The sequence below is a fragment of the Chlorocebus sabaeus genome, chromosome 29 (genome assembly GCF_047675955.1).
Source record: "Chlorocebus sabaeus isolate Y175 chromosome 29, mChlSab1.0.hap1, whole genome shotgun sequence".
Classification (NCBI taxonomy): domain Eukaryota; kingdom Metazoa; phylum Chordata; class Mammalia; order Primates; family Cercopithecidae; genus Chlorocebus; species Chlorocebus sabaeus.
Genome location: NC_132932.1, coordinates 20,805,757 through 20,823,759, shown reverse-complemented (window position 1 = coordinate 20,823,759; position 18,003 = coordinate 20,805,757). Strand labels below are relative to the sequence as shown.

Sequence of the window (18,003 nt, the reverse complement as noted above, 5' to 3'; positions counted from 1 at the left end):
TGGAAATATTTCAGGTTCGTATGAATATGACATCTCTTTTTAACCACCAGTTTAAAATTACAGGTGTGACTTTAAATTACAGGTGTGACTAAAAATTACCAGTTTCCGACTTACTGTTTTCTAGTCAGCCTCACCCCACAATTGTAACTATCTCTTGACCTAGTGGGGAAACCGAGCGCCATTTTCCTCATAGATTTTTGGAGGATAAATGGTGGTAGGTGATGTAGGGGTAGTTGCCTGACAGTTACCCCACAAGCAAGATTTCCTTACCTTTTTTTTTTTTTTAAAGTCGAATACTCGGAAGTTGCCTTCTTTTTTGGTTCATTAGAATTATACCAGCCCTCTAGTATACCACACGGTCACAATATATCGATCATTTTGGGTGGCCAGACAGCTAACACTTTGCATTCATGTTCATTTTATCCTCATGACAAATTTAATATTTTCACTTTACAGATGAGGAAATTGAAGTGCAGAGAAATTTAAGTATTCCAAGATCACAAAGATGGTAAGGTCAGAGTAAGGAATCAAACCAACTCTGTCTGACTTTCCAGCTTATGCTCTAACCATTACCTTATAAAACTTTTTTTGTTTAAAAGCACAAAATTTAGAACGAAGTATTCATAGACAGTATTTGCTCAAAGGATGTGCCTTCTTTTTCTTTGCACTCTCCTTATGCTAATTATTAAGGCGAAAGTGGCAGTTCTATGTTCCCTGCCCCCTGGCAAAAAAAGGAAGGAAGAGAGGAAAACTAAGTTTCAGTGCTAAAATATCTTGTGGCCCTGGGTATGCATGAATGCATATCTGACTATAACTAGCCTAGCAGTGAGTTCCCTTCAGATAACTAAGATACATCATTTTGAGGTGGATTAGCTATCCCTGAACCCCTACCTCTTTCTGGCATTTAGCCTCTCCAGCTCCATTTGAGTAGAGTTGTGGTTGGTTTTGTAGAACTCGTTAAGGTTTGGCACTATTATGGTGATGTGGTTTTGAGAAGATAATGCAATAGCCCTCAGAGAAGGAACTAAGTGCTGCAGTTCCTTGTCAGAAGTAAACTTGGAGCGAAACACGCCTTTAGGAGGGGTGACCAGGCTGCTTTCCTCTACTTTTAAAGCTGTAGTATGAAGCCAAAACTAAAAGAGGATGGGCTTGCGATATTCGTGGTGCTTGGGCAGCCATGTGTGAGTATCAGCTTCCAGACCGATGCTTTGTGAATCTTCATTGTTTATTCTGACATTTTCTCTGGCTTTTTGCTATAACTCAACCTGAAGCATCATTGAACTTTCCTGAAGAACTAGTGTTTTTAGGATCCAAAAGTGTTTTTTTTTTTTTTTTTTTTTTGCAGTTAAGTTAATTTGACTGGGTTTTTATATGTCTGTTAGCATAAAACCCCAATGTTTTCTTGAGTTGCAGCATGCTAGGCAAGGTAAGAAGGCAGAGGCTGATTGGTTGTCGATAATTGCATGGCAGATAGAATGCTAGAAAATTAGTTGAAACTCATCCTGGGCTTATTGAATTTTGTTGTATAATGTACATAAACTGTGGATACTCCGTTTGAATACTGTAACCTTATCTCTGAGAAGTGACCTCTAATTTGTGTTATTTTGCAGTTGAAAAACTTGCTATGGATTTTATAAAATTTATAACAAAAACCCTAATATATTTTATTAGTTTCTGATAAATATTACATCAGATATCCAGTTAGTATAATTTGAATGTGGTTTGAAACTTTTTTAGAGGTAAATTTCTTTGTGGATAGTGGAAGATGGCACATAAGTTTTAGAATTAGGTCTGGGTGCAAATTGTGGCCATTTCACTTACAGCTGTGAATGAATTCTTGGGGAAATTATCCATTAAGTGTCAGTTTCCACACATGCAGAATAGAAATACACTGATACCTGCCTCAGAGTTTTTGTGAGGATTAAAAGTAGATAGTAAACCAACAACATAATTGTTTTATTATTGTTATCAAATATGTACTGTACATAATTTTATGTTCTGTACTCTTATATGACTGACAGCACACTAGGTTTGCTTTCACCAGTATCACTGCAAATATATAGTGCATTACAACATTATGACAACCGTAACATCATTGGGTGATAGGGATTTTCCAGCTCCATTATAATCTTATGGGACCATCATTCCATGTATAGTCTGTCATAGACTGAAACATGGCTAAGTAGCACATGACTGTAGTAAATATTGTTAGCATCCTTCTTTTGTTTTTTCTTTTTTGCCTTCCTCCCTTCAATGTTTTCTCACCCCTCCAAGAATAAAATCCTAGCTCCTACCAGGACTCACAAAGCTCTGTGAAATCTGAACCCGATACGACTCTTGAGACCTCATTTCATAACACTTTCCTCATTCGCATTGCTCTCTCTGCACAGCTACAGTGACTCTAACCTCCCTGGCCAGCTCATTGCCACCTCAGGATCTTTGCGCTTGTGGTACACATTGCCTGATGTTCTTGTTCCCTAACTCTGCATGCTAGCTCTTTCATACCATTCAGGCCAGTTATTAGGTCACCTCCTCAGAAAGCTCTTCTGAAGAAGTCACCATTTCCAGTCAAAGACATTTTCTACCATAAGCACCTGTTTTATTTTCCTTAAATGAAGATTTGGATTTGCGTTTTAGACTCCATGCAGAGTAAATAAAAATTCTCTACACACTTTTGCTGTAAATGTCTTCTGGGATTTTTGTATATACACTTCCTTTTAGAGAATATGTGCATTTGAAATGGTTTTAAGATATGAGTGTTCAGTAGAATACCTCTTAGTGCCATTTTAAAATGTGATCTAAAGAAATATTTTGCTTTTATCTTTTCTTTCTGCTCATTAATTCACATAAATTACTACACTAAATTGCTTTAGAATGAATAGATTGCTTGGAATGAATTTTAAAATTTATTTTTTAACCCTCATTTCAGCCCTTAGTTCTGTGAAGCCTTGGTTGACTTGCCTAAACACTATTTATCTGCAGAATCTTGGCCTTGTTACTTGAAGATTAAATATGATATTTATGATGAAAATGCTCTGAAAAACTAAATACGGCTTTACAATCGTATTATATTTGTTATGTACTGTGATTTGTTCCTGATATTTCACATTTGATTCAGGGAAATCTTGTCAACACATTACAGAACCTGTTTTGTTGTTGTTTTTGTTGGGTGTGGGTTTTTGTGTGTTTTTTTGTTTGTTTGTTTGTTTTGAGATAAGGTCTCATTCTGTTGCCCAGGCTGGAGTGCAGTGGCCCAGTCATGGCTCACTGTATCCTCGACATCCTACCTCAGCTTCCCCAGTAGCTGAGACTACAGGCACACACCACCATGCCCGGCTAACTTTTGAAAATTTTTGGTAGAGATGAGGTCTTGTACGTTGCCCAGGCTGGTCTAACTCCTGGACTCAAGTGGTTCACCTGCCTCGGCCTCTTAAAATGCTGGATTAGCTGGACTATAGGTGTGAGCCACCATGCCCGGGTGACAGAACCTCTTTTTGTGATTTTTTTTTTTTGAGACAGAGAGTCTCACTCTGTCGCCCAGGCTAGAGTGCAGTAGCATGATCTCGGCTCACTGCAAGCTCTGCCTCCTGGATTCACGCCATTTTCCTGCCTCAGCCTCCTGAGTAGCTGGGACTACAGGCACCTGCCACCACGCCCGGCTAATTTTTTGTATTTTTAGTAGAGACGGGGTTTCACCGTGTTAGCCAGGATGGTCTCGATCTCCTGACCTCGTGATCCGCCTGCCTCGGCCTCCCAAAGTTGTGGGATTACAGTCGTGAGCCACCGTGTCCGGCCTGACAAACCTCTTTGTGACATGACCATTTCAGCTGATATTTGGATGCTTTTGATTTTAATAGCAATAACAACAATAATAAAGACTGGGTGAGACTGAACTTTTAAAATATTCTTGCTATTGTTAAATTGGTTTTCAGCTTTGCTCAGGCCTATATGAAGTTTACCTTTGGGAGAAAATGAAATCTTATCCAATGAGTCTATAGCTTATACCACATGCCATATTCCTATCTATGCTATGCTTCTCTCTTCTGCCAGTAACTTTTCTCCCTAGAACCTGTGCACATTAAATTTCATTTTTCCAGTAGTTCATTTTTAGAATCTTTGCTTCAGTGATGAAGTGGAAAATTTAAAAAAATCTAATTTTTCATAAGTAATTTGAGAAGTTCTCTGACCCACCTTACCTGTTTATTGTGCAGTGCTATTATTAGGGTGAGTAAATCAATGTTACATGTTTCTGCAAAAGCAACAAATTACAGGAGAAACATGAGAAAAGTCACATGTAGTTTGTCCAAAAGACATTATCTTTTTATGAGGACCTATTTTATTAATGTAACTGTTTTTAAGTAGGATAATCAACTTTAATTATAACTTACGAAAAGTGCCGAATCAGGTCAGTGGGCTATATAAAAATACTCAAGGTCATTAGAAGCTTATTGGACTTGTTGAGTATGGGTTCTTTTCTTGAATTTTAGTGATGATAACCTCATACATAGTTAAGTGAACTTCATGCCTGAAGATGGGGGTCCTGCCCAGACAAATGAGCAAAAATTTATCTTTTCTTCTGAACCGAAAAAGCTAGTTTGCAGAGTGATGACTTCACTGTGATTACAGTTACCAGTTTCTGTAAGTATAGAACACATCGCTTGTCCACTAAGTTGGAAGCTTGTTAATCAGCTGATTTTTAACGTTCACCATTACACTGGAGTTTTGGGTTCATACTTAGTTCTTAATCTTTCTATCATATTTAAGTTTCTCATGATCTTCAGGAATAAAACTGAAAGAAATGGATGTGCATTCCTTTCTCTCCTGGTTCTGTTATTTAAAAATTGGTAATCCTACAGGGTTTCTGTTTGATTTTGTTTTGTGTTTTTGCCCCACGAGAAAGCTAAAGAAACTTTTTGACCTTTTAAAGATGAGTGTGTACTCCTCCCTTCCCTTTCCCCTCGCTCCTCCTCTTCCCTCCCTTTGCCGTCCCCTCCCCCTCATTTCTTGGAAATTTGACTTTCTTTTCTGTCATCGGTTTGAAATTATTTTATTCAGTTATATTATTCTTTCCAAGTTTCAGCTTATTTTGTAAGCAGTTCTCTTTTTTCCTGTTCTCATTACCACTGTTGTTGATCTTGGTCAACAGGGGTAATGTTCTCACTTTCAAAATAATTCTCAGGGGCCTGTGTTTCTCAGCCTCACTAAGTAGCATGAAGCACTGGTTAAACGGAAGACAGTTAAGTAGCTAGTAAGCCAATAACTGTCATGGAGTAGACAAAGACACACAAGTTCTGACATGGAGCAACCTAGTTTGTGTATAAATACAAATTTAAGTAATATTTAAATAGAAATCTCTTTCAGTGGTCCCCAATTATTATTTTTTTTGGCACCAGGGACTGGTTTTGTGGAAGACAATATTTTCATGGACCTATGGGAGGAGGGGATGTGATGGTTGAGGGGATGATTCAAGCACATTACATTTATAATGCCCTTTATTTCTATTATTACTACATTGTAATATATAATGGAATAATTATACAACTCACCATAATGTAGAATTAGTGGGAGCCCTGAGCTTGTTTTCCTGCAACTAAACAGTCCCATCAAGGGGTGATAGGAGACAGTGACAGATCATCAAACATTAGATTCACATAAGGAGCGCACAGCCTAGATCCCTCGCATATGCAGTTCTGGATAGGGTTCACGCTCCTGTGAGAATCTAATGCCACTTACAACTTAAAATCACTTAGATACTCTGAGTCATCTGGGGAGTGAGAAGGTTGGAAAAGAGAAAGTATATTACTGAGTGAATAAAGATTATCTGGGATTGTTTCTTAGGTGAGGATCTATTTGATGTTGGTGTTGGTCTAGTGTGAACTAAATATAACTGCATTGGAGCCTAAGCTCAGATGTCTGCGTCATGGTTTATTTCTCCTGTGTTCGTTTCAAGGAGCTCCTGTAATACCTGCTGTCTCCGTCTCAAAAAAAAAAAAAAAAAAAAAAAAAAAACCAGTAAAAATAAAATAATCAATTAATTCTCCCTCTTGCTTGCCTGTCACCTAGTATAGAGTGCTGTGGTGAGACCATAGCTCACTGCAGCCTTGACTATTCACCTCAGCCTCCTAAGTAGCTAGGACTACAGGTGTGCATCACCAGGCCTGGCTAATTTTTTTTTTGGAGAGAGTGGAGGTGGTCTTTCTGTTTTGCCCAGGCTGGTCTCGAACTCTTGGCCTCAAGCAGTCTTCCCACCTCAGCCTCCTAAAGTGCTGGGAACACAGGTGTGAGTCACTGCACCAGCCTATTTATTTATTTTTAATAATTAAGTTGTACATAATAATATTCATGAGGCCACGTAAGAGGCCACCTCCATAAGAAAGGTTTATTTCATTATCAGATGTTACCTCCTACATTATAGAATTTTTAATAACAGTTGCAGCTCATCCTCCGTTTTGTAGTCTGATAGTTTCACTTTGTCATATTTTCTATTTCTATGGTCTTTATAAGTATTCTTGAGGCCCTCTTTTGTTTATTATGAGTATTTAAATTATTGAACTAATATTGAATATTAATTTCTGATTTTTTAAAAAATTAAAACTAATGAGTACTGGAGTGAGCCTTATCTTTTACCTACTGATTTTTTGCTGCTGTTAAATTATTTCCTTAGGCTAAATTTCAAGGAATTGTATAATTAGGTCAAAGGAAATGATGTTTGCAACTCCCATATTCATTGCAATGTGGCCAGTATTAGCTCTGCTTTTCTTTTTTAGATAACTGCCACCATAGATTGCTTTAATGCAGTGTTTTACAACCTTGGCTGCACATTAAAGTCTCTGCGGGAGCTTTAAAAAACACTCATGCCTGAGGACCACCTCTAGGGATTTTGATTTGATAGATGTGATATGCCATCTGGACATAAGGATTTTATTTTTTTTTTAAGACGGAGTTTTCACTCATTGCCCAGGCTGGAGTGCAGTGGCGTGATCTTGGCTCACTGCAACCTCCGCCTCCTGGGTTCAAGTGATTCTCCTGCCTCAGCCCCCCAAGTAGCTGGGATTACAGGCGCCTACCACCACGCCCAGCTAATTTTTGTATTTTTAGTAGAGACAGGGTTTCACCACATTGGCCAGAGTGGTCTCGAACTCCTGACCTCAGGTGATCCACCCACCTTGGCCTGCCAAAGTGCTGGGATTACAGGCGTGAGCCACCATGCCCAGCCTCTGGACATAAGGATTTTTAAAAGCTCTCCAGGCTTTCAAAGTGCAGCTAAGGTTAAAAGGTTACTTCAGTGAGATTGAGTTTAACATTGCGTCTGAAAATTGATTCCTTAGAGTTATTCGTTGAATCAGGTTGGTGGCTTAAATCTGATTCAGTAGGAGGAATCAACTAAATACCTTGATCATATCAATAAATATATACATGTCTGTCTAGTAGAAAATTGATTTAACTTTAATTTTTACTAATCTTGTGAGTGTTGGTATGTTAGATATTGATGCATGTGTAACTAATGTAGTGGCAGTACGCTGAAAATCACTTTTTCAAGATCTTGAAAGCAGTACAGTAAGGTAGAACTAAAAAAATACAACTTTGGCTATTGGAGTAACGTAGTATTCCAGAAGTTACGGACTCATTGAGAAAGGGAGTGAAGTAGCCCCTCAGGATAAAAAACAAGAGAAAAATGACCATAGACACCATGGACTACTAACTGCTGTACCCATATTCATAGTGCACAATGATCTAGAACTTGCATACTAGTCTCTCAAAATGTGTATTTTTAAAATTTATATATATTTTTTGTTTCGACTGTCTGCATTCTCTGCTACAAAGTAGGCAGCAGAGGTAGGTATGTGTGGTGGTTTAGATTGTTGACCCAAATGCTGGCTGACTCCATTACTTAGTTACTACATTTCTCACAACTTTAGTTTCCTGACCTGCAAATTACGGTAATAATATTCTCCTTCACAGAATGATTACGAGAGTAAATGAGATGATGTGTACCAAATGCACAGTTCAATATCTGATACATTGTTAAGCAGTTGATAAATATTAACAATAAAAGGAAGTGGTTATGTTGTGGAAATATAAACCAGTATTTAATGAGTACTTACTAGTAGTATGCATATTAAGAATGTACCTTGGCTGGGCGCGGTGGCTCATGCCTGTAATCCCAGCAGTTTGGGAGGCCGAGGCGGGCGGATCACCTGAGGTCAGGAGTTTGAGACTAGTCTGGCCAACATGGCAAAACCCCGTCTCTACTAAAAATACAAAAATTAGTCGGGGGTGGTGGCAGGCACCTGCAATCCCAGCTACTTGGGAGGGTGAGGCAGGAGAATCGCTTGTACCTGGAAGGTGGTGGTTGCAATGAGCCAAGATTGTGCCACTGCACTCCATCTTGGGTGACAGAGACTCCGCCTCAAAAAATAAAAAAAAAGAATATATATCTCTGTCCTTATATCTTAATATCTTACTCCTTGAGCCTCTGTAAGAAAACTGCTGTTATTCCCACTTTCCTTTTCTTTTCTTGTTTTTTTTTTTTGAGGCTGAGTTTTGCTCTTGTTGCCCAGGCCGGAGTACAGTGGTGCGATCTCGGCTCACTGCAACCTCTGCCTCCTGGGTTCAAGCGATTCTCCTGCCTCTGCCTCCTGAGTAGCTGGGGTTACAGGCGTGCAGCACCACACCCAACAGGTTTTTTTTTGTGTGTGTGTTTTTTGTATTTTTAGTAGAGACAGGTGTTCACCATATTGGCTGGGCTGGTCTCGAACCCCTGATCTCAGGTGATCCACCTGCTTTGGCCTCCCAAAGTGGTGGGATTACAGGTGTGAGCCACTGCGCCTGGTCCCCACTTTTCTTTAAACAGATGAAAAAACTCTGGCTCATAGAAGCGAAATAATTTGTCTTAGATCAGACTGTGGTATAAATGGGATTCTACTCAGACTTCAGCACCCGTACTTTTCCCATACCACACTGTGATTTAGCCTCTAGGGAAGTCTCAGTTGAACATAATTAGATAAATTTGTAGTGAATTGGTATTTTTTTCCTCGTAGGAAAAGGTAGGTTGGTGTCAATTTTGTGAACAATATGGTGAGCAATGTGGGCATGCCATTTTCCAGCCTGTCAGAATCAATATTTGTCCTTCATTTGAGTAGAATGTGTGTGTGTGTGTTTTTTTTTTTTTAACACAGAGAATGAGAATTTGGTCTAGGCAGTTTATCCAACATTTTGTCAGTCTCTTCAACGCACACACCATTCTGTTGATCAATGTAGCAGATGGTGGACTTTGGAACTTTTTATCAGAGAATGTGTGTTGAAAAATGTTCTACTTGGAGAGAACATTCCTTTGACTCATAAAAAAAAATTTCTCTTAAAGGCCTCTTTGCTCCTTGTTGCCTTCAGATTACAGTGAATACTTCCTGCTGTGGGTACCACATGAAGTGTTCCTATAAAGACCAGCCCTTTCCTCTTACAGCAGTGCAGCATTATATAAGGGGGAGAGCACAGGCTTTGGGAGCAGCCCAACCTGGATTCAAATCCATTACTTGTTAACAATGTGCTGAGTAAGAGGGTGCTAATATTTATTGACTGCCTACTGTATGCCAGGCATTGTTAAATAATTTATGTAGTCCTCATTAATTTCCACAACAACTTTCTTTGCTTTTTCACAGCAACCTTTTAAAAGGACTGTTACAGTTTTTATAGGTCAAGATGCATGCTCAAAGGGGTTAAATATCTAGCTCAAGTTCTCACTTCTTGTAAGTGGTAAAGTTTGATTTTGAAGTGAGGTTTATCAAATTGCTAATGTATGTAGTATACCTTGAACAAGTATGTTAATATTTCTGGTCCCAGTTTCCTCATCTCTGAAACCGGAATACTACTACTTTGAAGGACTGATAAGAGGATTAAATTAGTGTACTTAAAATTTTCTGTCAGTGTCTGTTTAAGTAGATACTCAGATAATATTAGTTTCTTCCCTATCTTAAGTAAATAATAATCACAGAAGAGTGAAGGAATTGTCACCTCTGCCTTTATTAAAATAATGTTTTACATTTAACTTTGTATTTTGGAAAATTTTGAACTCAGAAAAGATACAAGAAAAATATCATGAACTCCTATATACCCTTCATCCAAATTCTCCAATTTTTAACATTTGGTTACATTTGCTTTATCTATGTGTGTGTATATATACATATATAGAATTTTACTGAAGTCTTTGAGAGTAGATTGCAGAATCGTGACCTTCTGTTCCTAAATATTTCAGCATGTATTTCCTAAGAACAAGGACAGTCACTAAATACAGTAACAGTGCATTTATCAAAATTAGTAATTTATCATTAATACAATAATCTAATATATAGTAGTTTATATTCTACTTTTCACCATCTGCTTAATAGTATTCTTTTAAGTATTTTTCCTCCTGATCTGGATCACACACTGGATTTAGTTGTTACGCTTTAGTCTCCTTTGCCACCTGTGCCTTTTGGGCCATTACTGCCACTAACATTGGGTTGTACTAGAATTAGTTCCTTAGATTATCTGTCTCTTCAGAGAGTGATGATCTCAAACCATCTTAAACGTTGTGAGTAAAACAGAAGAATATTTGTACTCTTCCGCCCTGGAGTGAAATCCCAACAAATACTTGAGTACCTACGTATGTCAAGAGATTGTGCTGAGTAGTGGAGATCAGCGGGTCGGGAGATACATGGTCCTGGTTCTCAGTGGGGCTTACAGATGAGTAAGATTGTTATGGTGCAGTTCAGCAAGTCTTGCCGAGCTCACAAGATAGAGACTGCTCCGGGAAGTGTGCTGGAAACTAGATAAAATTCAGGGCTCCTAAGGATGTTTAAAAACAATATTAATTACCTCATGACAAGAAGATCGAAAATTTCAAGGTAATCATATTGTCAGCCTTTCATATCTTAAAGTCTGTTTTGAAATCTGGTTGAATGTGAAGATCTAAGAGACTTTAACACTATCTGATGTGTAGTGGTAATGAAACAATGCCTGTACTGCATAATTGCCACAGTTGGTGGTAAAGTACCTTCTTTTCTTCAGGGTGATAGTTTCCTTATTGGAATTAAAAAATAAAGCAGAAGGCAGTAGAAAGCTCTATAGACCTTCCTGCAGTATTTACATTCCTTCGTCTACAGATCTTTCTTTCACTTGTTTTTTGTCTTTGTTTTTTTAAGTGTCAGCTGAGGCTATGGTGCCTCTTAATTCACCAACTGAAACAACCAGAATTTCTAGTACATTTGTGGTTATGCTTTCCTGTCCTGCAAGACCTGATGTGGTTACAATATAATCTTTGTTCACATTTTTCAAGGTAAATTTTAGATACCCAGCCATAGGCCTCTTTATGGCAGAAACACAAGGCTGACGGACAACTTAATTACCAACTGTAGTCGTAGGAAGGGCTTCCACTTAAGAGAATGTTGAGTAGTTATTTTACAAGTCTAAAGGAGACTGAATGCGGAAGATGGATTTAAAATGGAAATGTGGTAGTTGTACATAGGCTCACGCCTGTAATCCCAGCACTTTGGGAGGCCGAGACGGGCGGATCACGAGGTCAGCAGATCGAGACCATCCTCGCTAACACGGTGAAACCCCGTCTCTACTAAAAATACGAAAAACTAGCCGGGCGTAGTGGCGGGCGCCTGTAGTCCCAGCTACTTGGGAGGCTGAGGCAGGAGAATGGCGAGAACCCGGGAGGCGGAGCTTGCAGTGAGCCGAAATCGCGCCACCGCACTCCAGCCTGGGAGACTGAGCAAGACTCCGTCTCAAAAAAAAAAAAAAAAAAAAAAAAAGAAAATCTGTGCTAGAATTATAGAGCATTCAGATACGCCTAGGGTTTTAGGTATGGACCTCACAGTTCACCTAAGAAGGAGGGTGGACAGAGCCAGAGTAGGGCTTTGCCTTGCCTTCCCTCTACTGGCCCTGTCACACATAGCCACTCTTATTTCTGCATATGATTTTATCTGAAAACATGCAGCTACTTAAAAGTTTGAAAACTAGTGTCTTAGTTGTATTTATGAAATTGTACCAAGCCATGGACTCCTGAGGTTCCGTGCAGCTCTGTATAAAGCCTGTGAGCTGCTTTCTTCACAGGTGTTTGCTGTCTATTGGTTGCATGCTTTGGGAACATAGGTTCCTGGTAACATTGGTGCATGGTAACATTGAGTTAAACAGAGCATACTGTGAAGCAGATGATGCTGGAACTAATGGTTCCTGTGAACTGTTTGTACTATCACTACCAGTGCTTCAGAGAGACAATTCACTTTATTTATACTCTGTTACAGTGTCTTCAAATGTGCATCTTTCCAATTGTGAAATCAGGTACATTTTGATCAATGCTGTTATACCATTTTATCATAATTTAATTTGCAACAGTTTTTTGCTTTAGTAGTACATAAGATGATGATGGCTTTACAAGTAATAGCATCTTAATTTTGATGAAATATGCTATATTTAGTGCATAAATATAGTGCCACACATATAAGGGTAAAACTCCTGATACATTCTTTCCTGCTTTTTTGCATCTGTGAGGGTAGCAATAACTTCAGGGGGCCAAACTGTGGCTAACAGTAATTAATGTTGAGACATTAATGTTGAGGCAGATGTCATATATCTTTGTAGCTCTAACCTCTAGCATAGTGCCTACCACTTAATAGGTGTTCAGTAAACATTTCATTGAATGGTCTTTTAATATTAGTTTATGAGGCTAGACCATTAAAACAAAGTTTTAGTTGGGAGTAATTAGAAAAAAGAAAATGACTTACTTTTTTTTTGTTGTTTGAGGCGGAGTCTCACTCTGTCACCCAGGCTGGAGTGCAGTGGCATAATCTCAACTCACTGCAACCTCCGCCTCCTGGGTTCAAGTGATTCTTCTGCCTCAGCCTCCCGAGTAGCTGGGATTACAGGTGCGTGCCACCACACCCGGCTAATTTTTTATATTTTTTTGGTAGAGACGGAGTTTCACAGTGTTAGCCAGGGTGGTCTCAATCTCCTGACCAGCCAGGATGGTCTCAATCTCCTGACCTCAAGTGATCCGCCTGCCTTGGCCTTCCAAAGTGCTGGGATTACAACTGTGAGCCCCCACACCCAGCTAGATCAACATTTTTAAATTCTGCAAAACTCAGGGTTGACAGGGATAAAGAAAGGCCACTGGATTTTGAGATTTACTTATCACCCGAAACCTGTGACAAAGCTTTGGTAGCGTTCAGCGTAAGTAGGAGGCTGGGTGTGGTGGCTGATGCCTGTAATTCCAGAACTTTAGGAGGTAGAGGAGGATGGATCACCTGAGGTCAGGAGTTCAAGACCAGCCTGGCCAACATGGCGAAACCCCGTCTCTACTAAAAATACAAACATTAGCCAAGTGTGGTGGTGCCTGCCCTGTAATCCCAGCTACTCGGGAGGCTGAGGCAGGAGAATCTCTTGAACCCGGGAGACAGAGGTTGTGGTGAGCCAGGATCACACCATTACACTTCAGCCTGGATGACAGAATGAGACTCCATCTCAAAAAACAAAAACCAAAATGAGTAGGAACCAGATCACAAAGCCTTAAAATGTTGAAATGACTGGAAAGGAGGTCTGCCTCCTTTGAAGGAAAGAGGAAGAGGAAGACAGAACATGGTTCATTGGGTTCAGCAGGGTTCATCAACTCTAGCACTACTGAGTTTGGACCTGATAATTCAGTAATAGCCTATAGATCTGTTCTTTAATTTACCAATTAGCGCTGCAGTAACTGACTGGTTATTTCAGTTATTTTTAATGGCTACATAATGGTCTATAGATCTCTTCTTCAATTTACCAGTTAGTGCTCCAGTAACTGACTGGTTAGGTTGCTTCCAGTTTTTAATGAAGTTATGCCAAAAGTTGCAGTAAACATTCTTATGCATAGAGTTTTGCCAGATTTTACTGGTGGACTCAGTAAAGGTTTTATACAGTGGTAACACAGAGCAGGAAATGTATTTTCTGAAATGTCACATTAATGAGGCCTCCTTTGATTCACCACATTTAAAATCGCAACCTTCAATCCTGCTTTAATCTCCATAGCACTTGCTATCTTCTGGGTGTTTTACTTATTCATCTTGATTGCTGTTGTCCCCTTTGTTCAACAGAACAAGGATTTTGGTTTGCGTCACCAGCACCTTAAATAGTGCCTGGCACATACATACTTGCTAAATGAATGGATGATGGGACTTAGCCAGACCTGGAGGTGAAATGAGTTTGGAAGAGTGTCAGTAGCAACAGATATTCATGGAAGTCAGTGGAAAAATAATTGCAATGACTGATCTTTAGCATCTAGAGGGATGAGGAAGCAACAGAAGTCCCCAGGGGCGTGAATTGGGAGATTGAAAGGTTAGTACCTGGAGGCAGTTGTGACAACAAAAGCGCATTCCTGTGGAAGGTGAGAGTGGGAGAGGTAGAAGGTAAGTAGGCTGTAGTTAGAGAAAGGGATTTTCTAAGGTTTAGATATTATAAATGGAACAATTTGAGAATTAGTAGTAGTAAGGTTGGTAGAATACTCCATTTTGCAGAGAATGGACTGTGTCACTTTTTAATTGCCCCTGCCTTGGCAAACAGTGCCCTCTAATCTTGTTATATTTGGGTCCTGCTCAGTGGTGGTATATAAAGCTGTTTTTGTTTTTGGAGATCTTTTTTGTTGGAATATGGCTGTATGTGATAATCTGATTAAGCAGATATGCCACTAATGTCTGCCACACAGTAAGGCATGTTAGTGACTATGTCAGTGTAGGCTTGAAAGCTGAATTGATATAGAAGTTTTCTCCCCGCTGTTTGACTTCTTGAGTCATTTATTTGAACCATCGAGAGTATTTTACAAGTGCTTTTCTGTTTGAGGTCATTTTACTCAGAGTATAGCAGCTTAGTAAAATATGTGAAACATCTAGTATAGCATATGCCATTCTTATTTTTAGCTGCTTTTGGGGAGCTCTTGGGCATGGAAATTGTAATAGTAGTTTTTTGGAGTACACTTAATTGTCATTACCCTCAGCCAGTACATGATTTTCCATTGTAGCATATTTTTTTTAAGTTTTTTTTTTTATATTATTATTATTATGCTTTAAGTTCTGGGATACATGGGCAGAACATGCAGGTTTGTTACATAGGTATACACGTGCCATGGTGGTTTGCTGAACCCATCAACCTGTGATCTATGTTAGGTGTTTCTCCTAATGCTCTCCCTTCCCTAGCCCCTGACCCTCCGACAGGCCCGGGTGTGTGATGTTCCCCTCCCTGTGTCCATGTGTTCTTATTGGTCAACTCCCACTTACCAGTGAGAACATGTGGTGTTTGGTTTTCTGTTCCTGTGTTAATTTGCTGAGAGTGATGGTTTCCAGCTTCATCCATTTCTCTGCAAAGGACATGAACTCATCCTTTTTTATGGCTGCCACTGTAGCATATTTTTAGCTTTAAAATTCCAATTAGTCTCAGGTGAACTGTTAATGACAGACAGGTGTGACTTAGTAGAAAAAACTCTGGAGAGACAGTTGAAGTAATCTTTCTCATGTTTTTCAGTGGCTAGATAGCATGTCTGTAATTTCTTACATCTTTAGTTTCTTCCATTTCAAAACATGGTAATGATCTCAAATATAACCTTCCTCCCAGAATCTCAGGGATACTTTACCAATCTATTGTTTGCTTCGGTGAGATTATAATAACTGTGATATAGGTTGGGAGGCCAAGGCGGGTGGATCACCTGAGGTCAGCACTTCAAGACCAGCCTGGCCAATGTGACAAAACCCCTCTACTAAAAATACAAAAAAATTTGCTGGGCGTGGTGGGACGTGCCTGTAATCCCATCTTCTCAGGAGGCTGAGGCAGGAGAATTGCATGAGCCCGGGAGTTAGAGGTTGCAGTGAGCCAAGATCGCATCACTGCACTCCAACCTGGTCGACAGAGCAGGACTCTGTCTTAAAAATAAATAAAACAAAATAAAATATGATGTGATAATGGGATGTTCAAAGGTGTTAATGTTGTAAGGAAAGGAAAAATAACATTTCAGATAAGGAGGAAAGGGTTGATGGAAAGCATAATCTATTATAGTGCCTGATCTTTGAGCTGCTAGGAACCTCATCAGAATGCTGTTTGCGGAGTGTTTTCATTATGTTTAAAGCTTTCAGAGAAAACAGGATTTTCTGATAAAAGTAGAAAAATAGAAAAAAGTAGAAATGTTTTTCTACTTTTAAGAAAGGAAGGCTTACTAGGAATTTTTTTTAAATGAATGAAAGAGTAGAAGGAGGAAGAATAGGCAGTATCCGTGTGTGACTTCTCTGTGCCAAACACCATAGATGTAGTTTTTTAATGCACATTTTCTCTAATTCTCAAAACAATGCTTAGATTATAATATCTGTGTTTGCATATTATGAAATTAGGCTCAGAAAAGTTAAGAAATTTGTCTAGCAGCATATAGCTGGAAAATAAAATTTTGTCCCCAGAAATCTCTAACTCTGTATAGCATACTGTGTATCAAGCTAATGAGAAAGAATAGTGACACCCACAGTTAGGGCTTCAGACATTTACATTTGTGCTGAATGTAGAAGAGGGTGCTTAACACTTGAAATGCATGCTCAGGTACAGTAGTTAAGTAATATGAGATTGTGTGGGGTATCATTGTGTGCCTCATCCCTGTTGATTGTATGCCCCAAGATTCTTTCATCTGCTGTAAAAACATAGCACAGATTATGTATTGTGTCACAGCAGGCATTATGGGCATGGGTATGCCTTCTGGAAGCAAGAGTGGAATCAGAGGTGCTGTAGCCTTTAGAGGAGAAACCCCCTTGCCTCGTTCAAATCAGTTGGCATATAATGGTGGAAAGTTGTTATATATGTTTATAATGATATGAGTTGAGCAAACTTGCTTGTTTTTTAAATTTTACAAAGTTTTAAGTTCTTGGAACCAAGTGCTTTATTCCAAATAAGATGATAATTATATTGACAAGTGTTGAACAATATGTCATCGTAACAGTTTTTCTTTGTGTAATTGACTTCATTAATCTTGAGGGTGTTTTCTGCACCTATTGTTAGAAAAGTTGGAGTGCCCTTATAAGGGTTGGAGTGAGTGGTTCTTCTCTTCCCATTATCATCGACTGTAGTTAGCATATGGTCTAATTTATTTTAAGAACACCTCTTAATAAGCCTTGATTTTGTTGAAAATCAGGCTAAAACCATCTTCCTTGCACTTCCTCATTACTTGGTTGTTAGCATAATATTAACTATTATTAGATCTCAGACATCTCTTTGTCTTGATCTAAAGAACATTGTTAGGGCTAGGAGTCCTGCAGTTTTCATTTAACCAATTTGTGGTCTCTTGTGAGGAGGATGGAGCTATTAGTTATATGCCTGAATCATTTGGGAGGTATATATACTAATTTTTGCTGCTGAACCTCAAAGAACAATCAGGTTGGAAATATGAAGTAAGACCTAGAAGGTTAAGCCTGTGTCTGGGAGGCAGAATATATATGCATTAACCAGAGATTGCTTGCGTGTAGGGAGAATGCTGGAGAACCAGACTCCTGGAGCAGTTTATCCTATGAAATACCATATGGAGACTGTTCTGTGAGGCATCATCGAGAGTTGGACATCTATACATTAACCTCTGAGTCTGAATCACATGAACACCCATTTCCTGGAGACAGTTGCACTGGACACATTTTTAGACTTATGAACATCCAACAGCAACTAATGGTAAGTCAGAAAGCTTTTATTTTTAAGTGTGTGCATGTGCATATGTGTGTTTTGTATGTCCCCGCCCTCCTCCAATGAACCTTGATATAATTAGAACATAAAAATACTTTCCTGGCCGGGCACAGTGGCGCATGTCTGTAATCCCAGCACTTTGGAAGGCCGACACAGGTGGATCACTTGAGCTCAGAAGTTTGAGACTAGCCTGGGCAACATGGAGAAACTCTGGCTCTACAGAAATTAGCTGGGCATGGTAGTGTATGCCTATAGTCCCAGCTATTCGGGGGTCTGAGGCAGGCAGATCGAGTG

General features: G+C 39.2%; 1 protein-coding gene across 14 annotated transcripts in view; it reads left to right on the top strand.

The window, feature by feature from the left end:
- Positions 1 to 18,003, top strand: part of AKAP13 (A-kinase anchoring protein 13) — a 353,478-nt gene that overhangs the window by 166,771 nt on the left and 168,704 nt on the right. For 13 of the 14 annotated variants that reach the window (XM_073013063.1, XM_073013062.1, XM_073013060.1 and 10 more), the window contains one exon: positions 17,502 to 17,697. In XM_073013063.1, coding sequence (XP_072869164.1) covers positions 17,502 to 17,697 — 196 coding nt within the window. Of the gene's footprint in view, positions 1 to 723; positions 1,182 to 17,501; positions 17,698 to 18,003 lie in introns of those variants that run through there. The other variant, XM_037987760.2, reaches the window with a different exon arrangement.